Consider the following 18,676-nt stretch of genomic DNA (forward strand, 5'->3'; position numbering starts at 1 on the left):
CTATACTGACTCCATTACTGAGAAGTAGCAGACAGCAGACTCTCTCACTGATTGGAAGGTCACTGTGTATTAAGATATTGAGAATAAAGTTGAGTTAACTACTCATTGGAACCAAAAAGAAAAAAAAAAGGAATCACTGAATCAGACATACGATTTATTAAAAGAGCAGTACGCCGAATCGAACCTCTCACCACTAACAACTACTGTACCCAACCTCCAAGATTTTATGTAGGTGTGAATTTAATCGGCTGATGACTGACAGCATTAGCTTGGTGCATATAATCCTAACTATAAAAACTGCACAGCATAGCCTGTTAAAATGTAACAGTGTAGTCTGAATTGTTTTCTATGCCTGGGCTAAAACCAACCACACAGAATTTATCTTGTGATTAAAAAAAATAAAATTAAATTAAAAAAAGACAGGCAACATTTTGACTTTCAAGTTTATTTACAAGGTAAACTCAATCTATTAAAAACTGCAGAAGAATAAAAAGACACAGACAATGAGCAGTTCCATGTTTCAGGTCAATATATTTCTGTATAAAGAATAGTTGAGGTGTTTAGTCATCTACATTTCTTCAGCTTTTTCAACAAACAAATATATATATACTCTGGCAGAACAATAAAATTTGTCAGATTTTAATTTATACATATAAAGCAGTTTATCCAAGGACTTAAGGCGTTAAAACAAGTTCGCATTCCTATGTCACCATCGTTTGATGCCACACCACAGGAGGTCAGATTAATTAAGAGTAAAAGGTCCACCCAGCAGGGCATTAAAAAATAAATTATTACAATCAACTCTGTACTAAACGTTCGCCTGGTACATTAGCAATCTGTTAGAAGCCAACACATTTATTAATGTTGATTGGAAGAAAAAAAAAATGGAAGTAGACATTGCAAATGCACACTGCTTTGATGGAAGGTGTTAAATTATGCTATACCTGATAATGTTTCCTGTGTGGGATTAGAAAACAATACAAGGATCAATTTATGGACTGAAGTGTACTGCTGTCATGAGAGATCAACAGGACATACATCATCACCTGTACGATATACAATTTAAAAGAATTTACCGTGTTAAGGTATGCATTTAATTCAAATCTGATTCCAATGATTTGCAAATTACCTTTAAATTGTCCTCATTATCAGTTTAAAATACCTAGTATCACTTTGACAGAATTATTGCAGGTCTAATGCTTATAAATCTCACATCTAAGAGGAACTAGCATTTCAATAACCTTTTGAAAGAGATTAACATTACTGACAACAAAAGTTTTTAAAACACAGTCTCAAAGACATATCATGCAGGAAGGAAAAGCATCAGGTCTTCAGGGCATGTTTCAAGGACAAGGGCTTAAGGTTTTATACATTTACTGCAATTAAGTAAATGGTATAATTTAAAGTTATAAACCTATGATGTAAACTCTACGTTCCTGATTCAGATAAATTCTACAACAACATCATCAAAGAACACCACCAAATCATTATTCAGCCACAAAATAGTGCTGTTCAAACCTAACAACTCAATTCCCAATCATTCAATGACAACCCCTGCAATATTCAATGCAGCCTGCAAGCTATTTTAGTGCTCAAATGATAACACATCCTTTCAATGTACAATGTGCAAGTTCACAAGTAATGAGACATAGTACTGTTTCATCAGTTCTTGATTGGAGTTTAAATTAGAAAAACTGACTACTTAACTGGGACTAAAGCATGTCAATTAGCTGGAGCTAATTATACAAGCCAAATAAGAATCCTGAAAAATAATAACAATAATAATAATAATAATAATAATAATATGGCAACATTTTACAGAAATTTGCATTGATTTGGTTCTAGGCCATCTCCAAGCCTAAGTTCACCACACTAAAGTGCTGGTATTACTCTAATTCCTGTTAGAGCTACCAGTGACCAATGTACAGTAGCTACTTTGAGGTTATTGTCTTTGCATGTTGTTGGTGTTTTGAGAGAAGGACAAAGCCACTTCACCCAACTAACCAGAGGCAGGGTAAGACATTTCCTACCAAGCTACAATGCAAAATAATAATGTAACTTGAAAAAGATGATTAAGATCAAATTCAATTTCAAAGCATCACTTTTACAACCATGTAACTGATTTGGGGTAGTTAGAATGACTTGAAGTGGCTGACAGAAACTACCAAGCAAAAGTTGTCTGATTGGCATGGAGAGCAGTGGTTAAAGATGAGAATGCAGAAAGCATACAGAAAGCTGTCAGAGCATGGGTTCAACACTAAGACCTCATAAGAGATATAAGAAATAGTACTGAAAAGCTAATTTAGCCCCTAGTTCGGAAGACCCATGATATTGTACTGTTCTATTCTGCAACAATAACAGGACACTGAGGTTTTGCAGTAATAGAAGAAATGGTTAAAATCTTGTAAAACACCATTCGCAAGAAAACCACTTAACAACAGCAGAGAGATCTCTCAAATAGAGAGATCTCTGTGTATACAAATATGCTAGCTAATGAAGCTGTGGTATGATAGACTGTGAATTGCAGTAAATGGACACGGTTACCGTAGAACACAAAAAGTGAAAACTAGGCCTATGTTTAATGGTTAGATGATTTTCACACAAAGTTTCTTGCCAGCCTTACAGCAGGTTTGTAAGTTGAGCAGCATACTGGTTTATGTTGACAGGTCCAGTGACTCCTGCCAATCCCTGTAAGTGGCTCACTGGATTATCTATTTATTTATTTATTTATTTAGTCCTTGTAATATGAACCCGAGATTGCATTTCGTTCATCATCACCTTCACTCCATAGACTGTGAACATGAGATTTTACCGCAACATATATAAGCCCAAGTTCTCCACATAAATGGCATGTTCACATCTTTAAATGAATAATGCAGTAGGCATGAAAGTTCTAAACCCATGACTTCATTAAGTAGGAACACCGATCGAGAGGCTCTCTGGCATACCCAACTGATCAGTCGGTTCAGAATCCTGATGCGTTTGCCACATTTTCACTGTTGCAACTTGGAACCAAATAGCCCAGACAGAATGTTTGAAAAAATTCATATTGCCCCTTTCACATTCCACAATTCCTACACTGAACACATTTCACACTAAAAAAGTTGCCATTCTAGAATAATTTGTTATATCACATGGCTGAATCAGAACATCCCTTAAATATCGGGAGCTTAAAGTATTTACAATGAAGCAACAAAGTGTGTAGTGTGGAAGAGGCTTTTAATTTTTCAAATAAAAATGGTGTAGGAGCACTGCTCCTCGGCAATGTTTAAACTCTACTGCTTTTTCATCCCAAAGTTTAGGAATGAAAGATGCTCATAGAGCACAGAGATAAACTCTTTGCTACGGCCTTCCATTCACCTTGTTAAACCTGTGCTACAAATAAACTTCCTGCATCTGATTTAGCATAATGGTGATGTAATGCAACTGTAGGCTTGTGGAACATAACCCTTTCATTTTGAGCTATTCTGTTCCAAGTTGTCACAGAGGAAATGTGGCCACCACAAAAACAAAAAGGAACAACAGAGAGCCACAATGATAATTATTTCAATGAAGACCAGGAACCATTGCCAAGACCTGCTTAGAACTTTTGGTACTCAAAACATGAAATAAAAACAAGACAACCACCTTAAAGAAACAATTTGTAGTCATTCATTCCAGTGAGCAGGTTTCTGGGTCCATAACAACTCAGAGCTTCAATGCTGGAGAAACCAGTACTGCCAATGCAATTCACCCAGGCTTAGGCACAAACAGTCCTAAAGTCTCATCTGGCAACACAGTCTTTAGAAAGCTCATTCTGAATAAGCAGACCACTGTATCCTGCACAGGAGAGCATAAATGTGTGTAAATAGGAAGATAAAATCAGCCTCCTCAAGGCTGAGTCAATTACAGAGTGACGTCTTGGGCCTGAAGGAAATTGTGAGGCTATGCTCCCCACTACCCATCCGCCACACTACCCTGATTCTGTATGACTCTGTCCTGGGGGCTGGCTGGGGCTTCACTCGTGGACATCCCAGATTTCAGAGAGCAGTGGCGGGAGTTTTTTGTCTTGCAGGCGCAAGGCAAAGACCTGCTCAGAGTGCACGCTGCTGAGGGTGCGCAGGCTCACCAACTTCATCAGCATGCGTGGGAACATCAAGTGATCCTGCAAGGTGGACAGAACGAGACAAGTCATTCACAGTAGGGATGCACAGAAATTTCCTCTGAAAATGGTCAAAAGCGGCACTTTATGTTTAAAAAAAATGCTAATGAAAATGATAAAATAATGGAATTCAGTGCCTTGGATGATTAATTGTTCTTTGTTATCAAGGATGCTGATATACAGCACACGCTATATATGCTGTAATAATTTTAGAAAATTTTAGTAAATTTAAACTGTATTTATTGTCAGGCCAGTTTTGTCATACTGAAAGGATTTTTATCAAAAATACAAGTGTTTTTCCTTCACTTCAATGTATATTTTTGTACATTTTTTGTGTTAATTCACACGTCACTTTAAATATGCCATACTGCAGTAGAGCTGGCCAAATAGGGCAATGTAATCGTATATCGGCAATAACCAAGAAGTAACCCGGTGCCAATACTTACTGCCTGTGTTGATAAAGATAATTGATGGAGAACTAAATAACCCGACAAGGAATTTTTTTATTATAATATTTACATGTAATGTTTTATTCCCTTTGTACTTCTATTTTCCTAGGTCACAATGTAACCAATTACACTCATTTTATTAACACACACACACACACACACACACACACACACACACACACACACACACATATACACATGCATACATGCATACATACATACATACATAAACAACAAGTAAATGAGTGGTCTATAATTACATGCACTTGGGCATTCTGGATAAATATTAAAAGATTATGAAAGATAATATCAAATTAATGATAAAAAGCCATTTATCTACAACAATAGGATAAAGTTGAGGTTGTACCTGTGTGACACTGATATAGAGTCATGCACTTAGTATACACATTCAGCTCTTTCCTTCAATGTTGACTTACATTGGGTCTTTTTATCCGGATGTATGAATGCAGGGCATCCACGTATGGCTGCTGGAGCTTTTCCACTAAATCATGATCCTGCACGTTGGGACGGTCTGAAAACACAAACATACAAATGGTGAGAGAGAGGGAGATGGAGTTAGAAATCAAGAATCACTGACACTAATGTTTCATTAAGAGAGTACAGAAGTGCCTTGGAGGAAGGACAGTCAAGCTCAAATCAGATGTTCTGCAGTATATCACTAGCAAGGCAAACCTCAAGTTAGCACTAAAAATCGCTTTGGATTATTTAAAGCCTCTCTGATCCGTAAAACTGCACTGTACTGGATGCTTGACATGAATGGAAAATGCAGCACACAACAGTGCTGCATTACAGTAAGCAAGGAATGCTTGAAACATTGAAGCTGGAATCCTTAGTTAAAATGTATTACTTGTCCTGGAACACATGCTGAAAAGTAAGCTTTCTTTAAGGAAATGCAGTGTCAGCAGGCATATTCGGGACAACTCGAAAAGAACTGTTCTTAAGTAAACAATATTTATAAAAATATTATTTAGCTTCATGATTCCACTGTAACGTGCACACTTTTCCACAGATTTATTAAATAATCTGCTGAATACATGTCCCAGTGCAGCCAGATGTCCAACTGCATGAGCAAGATGTGAGACCCTTCTCTGCATGGGAGGCTGACCTGCTGAGAAGATGTTGATGGCAATAAGCAGTGCGTACTCTGCCTCGTCCAGGTGCAGGTCATTCATGCCCTTAGAGAACTCAAAGATGGGGTTGATGAACTCGATCTGTAGCCCTATTGGAAAAGCAAGTAGGACAGAGGTCATTTTGGGACATCTGCAGGTCACAGGCATACCAGTGCTAAATACAATGTAATAGGAGCAAATTCAATTTCATGGTGACAAAGACTTTTGGTAAATGTGAATTCAACACTCATATTCAGATCAAATACTGACAAGCTGAACTTTAATCAACACCAAAACTAGGATCAAGCTAATCTACATGGTTTATTCATAAGCATCTAGACCTGCTTTGGCAAAGTCATCCTTGTTGTAGCTGAAGTCCGGAGTGAGGAAAGTGATGCTCTCCATTGCTGGATTGTAGCGCCGAGATGTTTCTAGAAGCATTATCTGCAGAAGAATAGACACATAAGACTAACAAAGGCAGGCAAACTCAACAACTGATAGCTTCATGGCCTTACAGTACCACTAGGGGGCAGAAAATCTCCATTTAAAAAAAGAAACCCACATTGTTTACAAATTGGCACAAGAAAAACAGATTGCATTGGTCCACCTGTGCATGTGCACTGCAATACAATTACAGAATCATTTAAAGTGACCTGGCTCATGAGTTAAATTAAGAGTGTGCTGGAAACTGACCTCTATTGTAGAGGTCTTGAGCAGGGCTATCTGGTCCTCACGAGTGAGCTCCAGGAAACCAGGCAGCTGTTTAGCAAAGTCTACGATTTCCTGCACCGACATGATTGCCAGCTCAGTGAAATGAGCAAAACGCTGCTGCCGCACCTCCCGGTTCTGTGGGTCCTGACTCTGTGGCCATGGCTATGGAGAACAAAAAAAATAAACTCCTTCAATGTTTTTATCCACCTTTTTCCCCTTAAAAGTTCAACAAGCTGTTTCTTGTCTAAAACAGTAATGGTGTAAGAATGGGGTAATTTAGCTACTGAAGTGCAATCCTAAATCTATGAAAAATGTTCATGTTTGCAGTTTCAGAGGAAAGAGCCCAAAATATCTACAGTGGAGTGAATCTAGATTAATGCAATAAAGGGAATTTCTGACTGACAAGCACAACTTTCACCAACTTACATGAGAGTTGACTGCATTCAGACAGAACACAAAGTTTAGCTGATATATATATTTAAAGTTGGAGATCTTCTAAGCTACAAGCATATATTTGTGTATAAAGGTTATATGTAAACATGTTTTAGTGACCACACAGTGCGTTGTAGGACTGGAGCCACTTACGGTGACTTTGAGCCGGTCAATGAAGGAGCGTTTGTTGCACTGTTTCTGCATGGCCACAAGCTTCTCGATCATTTCCTGCTGTTCAGGAGCCAGCGGGGCGACCTCAGGGGCTGGGCTGGGGGTGGCTACGGTAGAGCTCCGGGCTGCCTCTTCCTCATGCTGCTTTTTCATCTTTTTAAGCCGAATTTGCTCCTCTGAGAGCACACCTGAGAAAGTGGAGGAAGATTTAGAAAACAGCACATCTGTGGGTGTCAGTGCATGTGTGGGTGTGCATGCAGGCACAATGTCCATATTAACAATGTCCATGAATGTTAAATGTTAAATACTTAAATACTAATCACTGTTTTTCAATGTGTCTTTAAGTAAAGTGTATTTGATCAATCAGCTGACATGCTCGTCATTATGCACTGAAAAAGCAAACCGGAACATTTCGTTCCTAGCTCAGATTGCATCACATAGTGACCTATTGGTGACTTATTGACTTATTTCAACTTCAGACAGGAAGACAAGAGAAGCCACTCACATTGCTCCAGCATACCCGCCTCCCTGCACTTGCGCAGCCGGCACTGCTGGCACTTGCGGCGCATGTACATGTCCATCTCGCAGCGGCCTGAGTTCTTGCAGACGTACTGTGCTCCTTTTATCACACTGCGTCTGAAGAAGCCCTTACAGCCCTCACAGCTCAGCACATTGTAGTGGAAGCCGGAGGCTTTATCCCCACACACGCTACACACCTCATTTCCCAGCATTTTGGGAGCAGGGCCCTTCTTCCTCTTCACCGGTTGACCCTCTACATGTGCAGACACATACAATACAACAAGAAATAACCAACTTTCCCACAAAAAAACTAATACATTGAACTTGACACAGCGCATGTTTTTATAAGCTTTTAACGTGGCACAGCAAAATTGGTCATTTGCAGACTTTGGTGTTCAAGCAATGCAACTGCATTAGATATGTCCATTCTCTACAATGCACAAAGTCACATTTTTGTTTTGCAGTGTCAAGCAAAACCCACATAGTTCCTCTCCTACAATCTAATGTCTTTCTTTTAAGAGTGAAAACCAAGCTTAAAAAAAGGAAATGCTAATATATATATATATATATATATATATATTAGTATTTCCTTTATATATATAAATATATATATGTATATAAAAACAGAGAGCTCCTCTGGAAACCACAGTGTTGCTTTGTGGGTGCTTTTGCACATTGCTGTTTGTTTATGCTGTAAAACAGTTGATTTGTGATTTGTAAAAGCCCTGTATGTGGTCCAACCACACCATGTTTGACTAGAGCTGGTATTCTTTCGCCTGTGCTATTTGTCAGTCAATATTAATACAAACTTCGCTTTGAAACACTAGCTCTTTGTTGATGAGCATGGTTTTAAGGCAGAAAAAAATAATTCAATGCTCAGAGAAAGATCAGGTTGGGAAAAAAGAAAAAAATTCATATCATATCAATACAACATTAAAACATAGAATACAAAAATTCGGCCAGTAATAAATGTTAAAAATTAAAGTATGCATCAATACTAATACTGGTATCAGGTGTCGGTCCAATACCGCGCTCTTTTACTCATACTCATAAAAATGCACCAATACCAACAACCGATACACCCTGATATGATGTGACGAAAGCTTAGTGTATGCTGCTGTGCTACTGAACAAACAGTCATTGGTCACGTCAAACATTCTGCTTTGGCATAGTCCTGCCAGGCATACACTGTGTGATTTTAGCCTGTTTTTAAATGCATACAATCACAATCACTTCCCCAACATGGGTGAATGCAAACAGGCTTGTAAAACTGGGCAAAAAGTCATCATTTGCTACTAAAGACAATTTTACTTTGTTTGACAATAGAATTGAGAGGTAAATATGTTAGTATGTTTATTTCATTAATTTAGTCTTTGTAAGGCTGTACGCTATAGAGAAAATGCCTAAAATGTGACCTCCTCAGATAAGCCTTGGATGTGATTCCTGCTGTAACTGTGCTACAAAAAAAGTTAAACAAACCAATGAAAATCAAAACTATGAAACTTACTTATTTACAGCTGAACAGAAATGCTTTTTTGATGTCAAACATAACCCGCTCTTGTCCACTGCAACGCTACTCAACTCAAGGTAACTAATGTAGCACAGATAGCTAATGCACTTCATTTGCTATCAACTAGATTTTATCAATTTAACTGTTAAGGTACATCGCACTCATTTACTCAAACAATTAACTTAATTCTAAGTAGGTTACTCAGAATGGTATCAGAATCTGTATCTGCAAATACTGAAAAAAACTTGCATTTGTATTCGTTCTGAAAAAAAGAAAGAAAAAAAAAGGTATTGACGCACTACTATTCAAAACAGTTTTAAATGATGTCAGTCACTTAAGTAATAAACTTACTTTGTCACAGAGACACTCATGAATGGCAGGGTGTCGAGGAACGCATGCATAATGCAGGACTTGTAAAGCCAGTTCGCCTTTGCTAAGAGCTCATTCTTCAGTTTACAGCTCACATACCTACCCCTATCAACAGCCACATAAACATATATTCCCCCATGTGCCTACAATAACCTTGTCACATTCTTTCCCTGTGCGTAACTTTCAAATTCAAGCCTACTGGAGTAAAATGTGCCACAGCAGTCCCTGGTTAAGAAAAATAGTCAGTTTAATGATGAACTTTATGTAGATGTTGCAATCTACATCTATACCTAAAAAAACACGTTTCATTTTCAAGTCCTTAGGACTCTTGTGCATATGCAAATACAGGCACACATTCATAAACTCCAACCTAAACACATATACACCCCAACATACCTGGAGCAGGTGTGTCAGTGGAGGGATCCAACTTGATGTCGCTAGGTTCCATGGGCAGCGTGTCGCTCAGTTCGTTAGGAGAACTGGAGAATGAAGCTGGCTGACTTGGAGAAGAATGAACCTCATGTTTCACTTCTGCAACTGAAGAGCCCTCCTTACTGACACAGCCCAGACTCTCCCCTGCAGGGGAACATACGCATTAATATAGTAACATAAATTCAGTATGTGCACAGTGTCCACCCCTACCTAGGGAACACACAAAAAAATAGAAATAAAAATACTTTTACACATACATTTACTTTAGGTCTGGCTCCCCACCCTTACTCTCACAGCACAATCAAAAGAAAAATGAAAATTTTAAAAGGAAATCAGCAGTGCCGGTACAATACAACTAAGCATAAACTGTACCAGGAGAACTACCCAATATTTGTACAAGCACTGACCACAAGTCATTAGCTAGATGTGTAAAAGTGAGACTGAATCCAACACTTTATGTAGGAAGATCTTACCATGACTAACATCACTGATATCAGTCGCAGAAAGGGTGGTCATCTTCTGCACAGCAGCTTGTCATAACGGACCAACACCACCTGAAAACCACATAGAAAAGTCTTTTTTTAACTCTAAATTGAGGAAGGATTTAACCTAGTGCCACTGATTTCTTATAACTTAAAACTGATTCAGATCTGCATATGATTTTAAATAGAAAAGGTTTTTATCCCGCAGTCTCATGGCTGATGGAGTTTCTGTTTATTACAGATTTGCCACCTGACGTTCCAAATGGTAACTAATTTAATAATGTTTAATAATGGAAGCAAAGGCCAGATTTGGTGTGCTCCACCTCCATCATTTTAACTTCCTGAACCTCAAGACAAAGCCTAACTTCAGAAATAGATCCATCTTCTGTCAAATCAAGCATATGACATTAAATGACAGCTGAATCTTTCTCATTAGTATAAATAAAAGCTACATGCATTACAACTGATGTCATTCCACAACTTCAGATGCTACATACAATGTAGAAATTACGGAACATTATCACATGCTCCTCTGCCTCAAAACCACAAACAAGGCCTTTAAATGCACTGTGGTAGAGACCCAAAACCCCAGTTAACCTCTCCACTGAACACTGCGACATGCTTAAGAGTGTTGTCATGAGTAAGCAAAACCAACATGACCAATGAGACTACGGTTCAATAAACATGAGTAACTTTTTATCGAAAGCAGGACCCATGTTGCACAGTCATTCTTTCAGTACCGTGGGAATCATCGCACAGCAACATGGTTGTAAGCAATCCCCCCCCAAACACACACCCACTTGAAGTCAATGAAACAGCACTTTTTAAACCAACTCAGCCTGCAGTACCAACACTCTCTGGGTAAATGGGAAATGAAAGCTAGAAACTGCCTCAAATCAACAGTATTGTAATTTTTTTTGCTGAGTGTGTAATTACTATTCCTTTTAAGGCGGTAAATTGATTAGGAAAAAATACACACTGTGAAAGTTTTCCAGTATAGCAACAGATGGATTTAGCATGAAGATTGATTTGTCAGCAAACTAATAACAGGAAGGTGGAAAGTTAAAGTTGTAGCTAAAATTAGGCAAGTGAGGAAGTTTTCATTAATCTATTAGGCTTTATAAATGACAATAAATCTCTTTCTGTAACACAACAGCCAGCATACTTACATATGTCAGCTATGGCATGAATTTTATACCAATTATATGTGGAACACATTTATTTTCATGTAGTGATAGATTAGTTTAACGCATCAAACTTTTTAATCCTTGAACTGATTTTTAAAGCACCAGATAAATTTTTCATTCATTTAAGGGGAATTCCACCAATTTTTCCAAAATTTCTGCATATTTGAATTGTTAAGAAGTAAAAACCTTTTCTTCTTTAAGATTTACCACAAATTTGCCCATTATCAGCATTTTAAATGATAACTCAGTAGAAACATGTAGTTTCACAGGTTAGACAGTAAAATAAAATGGCTATACTTGTGTCCTGGTTCCTATCACCACCACTGCAAAGAAAATCAGAGTATACAGGGTGCCATTTCATATCAAACCACACTAAATGACTTTTTCTGTTTATTTAAGCTCAAAATAAGAGTCACTGAAATCATGTGACTAGTTTTTAGTACTACCACAAAGCACAACTACATGTAAAGGCAATACTGTGATTTCTGGCCAAGACATCACTTTACATTCATTTGTGTGTGAACTCTGACCAAGAACAAACTGCATTAGCTGCAGCAATGCACTAAAACAGAAGTGCATGTCTGTGTGCCTCTGTGATTAATGCAGTTATGAGTAAGAATGACACATACCCCTGATGTAACTCTTTGTTATTGCCTGTCCATCTTGCTCTGTATGTTGCTAGCAGGTCATGTTGTTTATCCTCTCCAACACTCTGGACACTGTCAGGGGGAAACTCCACTCCTGAGAAAGCTTTTCCTGTCCCAGTTATAGGGGACAGAAAAAGGCAAAGGGACAGCCAGAGAAAGAAAGAACGGGAGACAGAGAGAAAGAGATGGAAAGGATGGAAACCAAGGCTCCTTTTTTAAGATGTATGGGTCAAACGCCAGCAGGAATTGTGAGAGGAAAACAAAGAGAGAGAGAAAGAAAGTAAGTGGGAGGGAGAGAGAAAGGGTGGGAGAGAGATAGAGGGAGAGAATTAGAGGTTACCATCGGTCGTTTACATGGCTGTGAAATCCCTGTTGGGCCCGGTGCACAAGCCGCCTCTTCCTGTCAGAGCGTGACTCTAAAACCACCTCTCATACACATTTCCAAGACTATGAGACCACTTAAAACTATATCACATTCAGATCACCTTTCATCAAACAAACCAACTATTGCACTTATAACCATATATACTCCACTGCATTAACTGGACACCTTTCAAACATCGCCAGTGGGCGATTTGTTATCTTCTGTCTTATCAATATTTATCATTTATCTCACATATTTACACTTAGGTTAACAACCTGTTTTGCCAAGGAGACCTCTCATAGGAACCTGACCAAATCGGAAAACACTGCTAGCTAACATTTAACTACACCTTCTTGCCCATTAATTACATAAAAAAATTAGTAATAATTTATATAGTTCCCTTTAACACAAGTTAAAACTTTTTAAAAGTACGGGAAGAGTAAAACAAAATAAAAGACAGGTAAATGAAGCTGAAAAATAAATGACAAATCAGAGACAATAGAGAGGAGGAAACGCATCAAAAGTGTTTAGAGAAAAGAACTGAGGGGGACAAAATATACATATATATAAATATATGTATATGTATACATATACATATATATATATACATACATACATACATACATATACATATTTATATGTGTATGTATATATATATACATATATATATATATATATATATATATATATATATATATATATAAAATAATTCAATTTAAATTCAGCATCAAACAAGTGTATATTAAGAGGTTTTTTTTTAAAAAAGTTCTAAAATACAATACATTCTGGGATGAAAATGTCCATTGACATTATTTAAGTTCTTTAGTAGATTTAAGAATTATAGATATAAGAATTTTACAAGACATTTTTAAGAAGGTTTTTAAGCATCCATAGAAGCTCTCAAGTTTAGTCTGTCTATGAGAGACAGCTGTGAAAAGAGGGTCTGTAACTGATCCTTTGGAATAATCGCACTTGCTCTCTATCAGTTGTTCTATTTCACCGTTTGCTCCGTCTCCCAGCTGTGCCTGGGGTTGCATCACACACTGAATGCCTTCACAACCAGCCACAAACAGGTCGAAGTCCAGGTTATGTCACTGTCTGAAGCTGCCACACACTGCACTTCAACACAGCAGATGACACACTACAGCATTACAATTTAAATGCAGACACCTCTTTGGAGCTCCAAGATAAGAAGTTTCTTTAGTCTCAAACTCAGACTTTGGTGTCTTGAGTTTTCTTATAGCTCTGCACAGGAGCTACAAGGCTAAACTAGGTAACAAGTAATGGAGACATACATACCACTGAACAGACAGTCTGCGAAACGTCCGTTACTTATTAGTTACATAAGTGTTGCTGTTTCAGTGCAAAATTAAAGAAGCATATTTTAGACACCAAACATGTCTTGGCTGTTTGACTACATTTGGTTAAGGAGATATCTGTGAATTTGATTCTTTGCCAAATAATTGCTCTAAGACACGCAGGTAATTTGGCTATACTGTCATGTCAGATATGCTAAGGACTTAGGGGTCATGCTGATTAATTAATAGAACAACAAAATGAGATAAACGGGAATTGCTTCTTCATTAAACACACAGTAACCTAAAATAACCTCATCTTGACCTCCCAAGTCCAAGGTCCTGTACAACTTATCAGTGGATTGTTACCTTTGCCCATTAAACTACATATGACAGATCAAAAGACAGGTCATTTGTTGCCACACACTGCGGCTGGAAGCAACATCTGACCCACTGAATGAAAGTGTTCATCCTGAATATCTATCTAAACGTAAACGAAACCTCCTCAAATTCAGTTGCCTTTAAAGATATTGGATTCATTCAAGTATGCTCTGTCATTTCTGGCTGCAAATTATCCTTTGCAAAGACACTTTCACCCACTGCAGCATAACGGCAGGGTGACTTACAACTCTCCGACAGAGTGCTGAACCTAGCATTTTGATGTTCAAGCATTATATGAGACACACACAGTTCATGGCTCTAAATTAACTCCCAAAACAGACCCAAGAGTAGCAGTGGGTGGTATATTGGTCCATCTTGTAGATCAGTCAAAATTCTTCCTCAAGTAAAAGTTCCGTCAGAACCGTTATACCAGTACAAACCACCCTAACGTTAGTGCCTTTAGCTGGGTGGCTAAGCCAAGGACGTTTCTGTTGTGTTTCAACTGAAAATTAAAGCAGAGCAGACGCCATCCAGCCCATTAAATCGTTAATCGCAATTACTAACATGACAATTAATCATCAGCTAAAATTTCATGATCTTAAAAGCCCTAGTCAGGGAATACAGATCAGATCAAATTAAATAAAACAGATAAAATAGTTTCATTCAACTGTTTTGTTTTTCTTTTACCTAGTCTTGTGACAGATGGCAGTGTTGTCCATTATAAAATCTTTTGCTGAAGGGAGGTCTGACCTTATAGGTCCATAAAACAGAGGTTTTATGCAAGTTACTATCAGCCTTGCGTTAAGTTCAGTACGTTTCTTGTGCTGTAGTTTACAAGAGAAATTCAGCTTATTATTATTATTATTATTATTATTATTATCATCATGTATGCTCTGTCAAAACATAAACAAAATATATTCTCCCCCTAATCTCCATGCAATTTTAAAGATAAATCACCACAAAAAGTACAGGCACAAAAAACAGGTGAAAGTTAAACTGCAGGATGTTTTAGGAAGTGGTCTCTTCCTATTCTGTACCCACATCCTGGGCTTCTGTCATGAGAATTAAGAGGAAGGGCCTTCTACTACACATAGCTTTATGGGATAATATTGCAGGCATATGATCCAAAGCTAAGAATACAACTTTGCTACATGTGATTAGATGACTCACTAAAAACAAATGGTTTTCAGCGTTTCCCCTAGAAAAGCAGCTCAAGCACCTCAGAGTAGGGAGGACGTGGACTGTCTGCACTAGAACAACAACACTGGGGAGTCCTCCTGCTCTAAAACACATTCCTCACTGTTGTTCTTGTGATTCAATATAGAATTAACAGAAATTAGCAGCATGATCTGCAGAAAAGATATTTGTTTGTTCCAAACTACCTCACAACTGACACACAATGTAAACCAAATTTCTAGTGTTGACTTCTTTATAAGCATTTGCAAACAAGAGAGGAGCTTAAGCACAATTTTGAGAGAGCATTTACACTACTAGAGTAGCTAGTACCCTACATTAGGGGAAATTAATCCATTCCGGGGTGACTTTAGGAGGGGATTAGACTACGTTTGGCCACAACAGCCACTGTTTCACAGGATTAAGATCAAACTGTAACATAACATACAACACTATTCCTGGGTTTTTAATGAGGCAAATTCCAGTGGAGTTGTGTTTCACTTCAAGACTTCATCAATAACGCAAAGACAACACACTGACAAAAATTACAACAATGGTGACGGTGTCAAATTTCAGCTAAACTGTATTTGCATAAAATAATAATGATGACAGGCTGACGAGCAGGTTAGTAAACAAACACGGAGACAGAACAGTGCACTTATATCAAGCGATATGACAAAAACTACACTGATACATTACAATAGAGATGCTTTAACCATACTTATTGAGGTTACTTAGATGACATTAAATACTAAGTCTGACAAATCTTGATCCTAAAATGGCAAATTAAGTTGACAAACATAAGCACCGCCACCAATTTATTATTTTTATTTTTTTTATTTTTTTTTGGCGGGGGGACCATCTACTCCTCAATGTGGCCAAGACAAGGAGAAGGAGGTTAAGTTCAGGGGAAAAAACAGGATCACAGTTAGACCAATAAACATCATGGGACAGGAGCTGGTTGACCTATAAATATTTTTGTGTCCACCTCAACAACAGGTCAACACGAGGCTGTGTACAAGAAGGGGATGAGCAGACTCTACTTTCTGAGGAGGCTCAGGTTTTTTTATGTTTGCAGCATGATGTTGGGGATCTTCTACCTGTCTGTTGTTGCAAGTGTGGTCTTCTTTGCGGCAATATGCTGGGGGGCACCATTAGAACCGGTGAAACAAAGAAGCTCAACAAACTGATGAAGAAAGCAGGCTCGGTCCTGGGATGAACCTGGGACAGTGTGAGGTGGTCATGAAAAGGTGGACACTATAATCTATCTTGGACGATGCATTGCATTCGCTCCATGACCTGTTGGTCAAACAGCGGAGCACCTTCAGCAACAGACTCATCAACCTGCACGACAGTTCATCACTCTGTCGGGACATCATTGTGCATTAAAGCCTGTTCCTTTAATGAGCTCATCAGACATCTCTTTGCAGTTTTGCGCTTGACAGTATGCTGTTACTGCACTGCTGCTAGTTTACCATAAAACCGCACTATACTGCCAATCATCATATCTACTTGCTGCACACCTACGTACTACAGCTGTTGCTTACATTTACTCAGATGACTGGTAGTTATTTTTACAGTTATTTTACTTATGTTTCTTACTATTATTTTCTCACTAATTACATTTATTTAATTTCATTTATTTATTACTCTTACTTCTTACTTGCAAACACTATTCCTTTGCTGCTGCTGTAATGTATGAATTTCCCTTTGGTATTAATAAAGTGATCTATCTACCCATCTACCTATCCACCTACAGAGCCTTCTAAAACGGCACTTGAAAGCCTTCCAACGATAAACTAACGTAAATTACCCGGAAACAACTTCATAATTCTAAATAGTTCTCACTTGTCTGACTAGCCATTTGAGCCATTTGAGTCAATTTAGTCCATTCTGATGATCAGGGGATACATTTGCCTATCAAGCCAGTCTACCAAAGATTAACGTTTACAAAACAAGTCACAAAAAAAGATCTCACTTGCTACTCGTCCAGTTAGCTCGCTACCACTTAGCTAGCTATGCTTGCTTAAGAAAAGGTTACACGAAAAGGACTGAATATGTTCACTTTGATAAATTCCAACAGCTGGATTTGGAAACAACTGACTTAGCTTAACGTTATTCCAGTCGACGGCTGTCAAATACAGGTTAGCTAAGCACGCAACTAGTTGCAGTAAAGTAAGCAGATGATGAGCTAGAATCCAACTTTATCTGCCGGGACTGTCAAAACTAGGCTAGCTAGCTAAGCTAAAACTAAACCATGCCAAATTGAGACCAATTAAATTAAGCTAAAATAAGCTAAGCTAACTTAACCGTCAACCACTGACAAATCCGCATTAAATGTAGTAGAACGATTAGCAGACGTTAGCAATTTGGCTAGCTAATTAGAAAATAAAAATATTACCCCTTGTCAAACAGAACACCTTTCGCTACATTCAGCGAGTTTTAAGTTTAAAGATGAGACACTTAAGATGACAAAAAAATAAAGTATCAGGACTGGCTTCAGCAATTTACCTCGCTTTGAAGATGCTAGCAAAGCTCTCTCGAACCTCTACGAACTTCCCCAACAACAGCGCTGTGTGCGTGAAGGCAGCGTAATGCCCAAGATGGACAACCTAAAGAAAAGTCACGGTGTCTTTTTGCTTCCAAAATAAATGTCCTAAATGATTGATTACAAAAATATAAGAAAATGTATAATAAGATTAAATAATATAATTTTAAAAATGAATAAAATAAATAAACCCAGAAATAAGTTCTGTTTATTTTAAATAACACATTAACTGTGATTGATTAATTGATTCTGTCTACTTTTTAAATTAATTTTTATTCTCACAGGATACAATAAAAATAAAATATAAAGGATTATTAAAATCATACGATTTTTCGTCACGTAATTTTTTATAATCGTACTCTCTATGTTTTAAAACATGCATTACAATCAAAAGCTTGGACATACTTAACAGAATAATTTTCCAAAATGACAGACATTTAGATCTAAAGGCTTCTGCCTAAATTGAAACACAAATACAAATAGTGAAGTTGATGCATATGTATGAAATAAATAAATAAATATGATAATAATAATAATAATAATAATAAAAATCAAAAGTGGTATCATAAGGTTCTCAGCATTTGCATATCTTCTTTAGTCCTGCTGGAGAAGCATCTCAGGTGGCTCCTTATAAAGCTGCTTTAGAAAATGATCAAGAGTGTGTAAAACTGCATCAAAGTAAAGTGGGGAAAATCTCTAGTAATGTGATATAGAATATAGTTTTGATTTTTAATT

General features: G+C 37.6%; 1 protein-coding gene across 3 annotated transcripts; it reads right to left on the minus strand.

Annotated features, from left to right (window-relative positions):
• Positions 1-429: 429 nt before the first annotated feature.
• Positions 430-17,996, minus strand: nr1h3 (nuclear receptor subfamily 1, group H, member 3). Of its 3 annotated transcripts, none has more exons than XM_036584275.1 (11): positions 17,905-17,996; positions 12,163-12,390; positions 10,338-10,418; positions 9,829-10,008; positions 7,540-7,806; positions 7,017-7,222; positions 6,414-6,593; positions 6,062-6,164; positions 5,717-5,830; positions 5,028-5,122; positions 430-4,144 (listed from the first exon to the last, which is right to left on the minus strand). In XM_036584275.1, exons 3-11 carry the CDS (start codon positions 10,378-10,380, stop codon positions 3,998-4,000), a joined length of 1,335 nt encoding a protein of 444 aa, XP_036440168.1. In that variant the 5' UTR covers positions 10,381-10,418; positions 12,163-12,390; positions 17,905-17,996; the 3' UTR covers positions 430-3,997. The 3 variants fall into 3 exon arrangements, with proteins under 3 accessions (XP_036440168.1, XP_036440169.1, XP_036440170.1); XM_036584276.1 differs by having other exon boundaries at positions 12,163-12,289; positions 17,905-17,974; XM_036584277.1 differs by lacking the exon at positions 17,905-17,996 and adding an exon at positions 12,521-12,883 and having other exon boundaries at positions 12,163-12,289.
• Between the last annotated feature and the right edge of the window lie 680 nt (positions 17,997-18,676).

This window comes from Colossoma macropomum, unplaced genomic scaffold, assembly GCF_904425465.1.
Source record: "Colossoma macropomum unplaced genomic scaffold, Colossoma_macropomum, whole genome shotgun sequence".
NCBI lineage: Eukaryota > Metazoa > Chordata > Actinopteri > Characiformes > Serrasalmidae > Colossoma > Colossoma macropomum.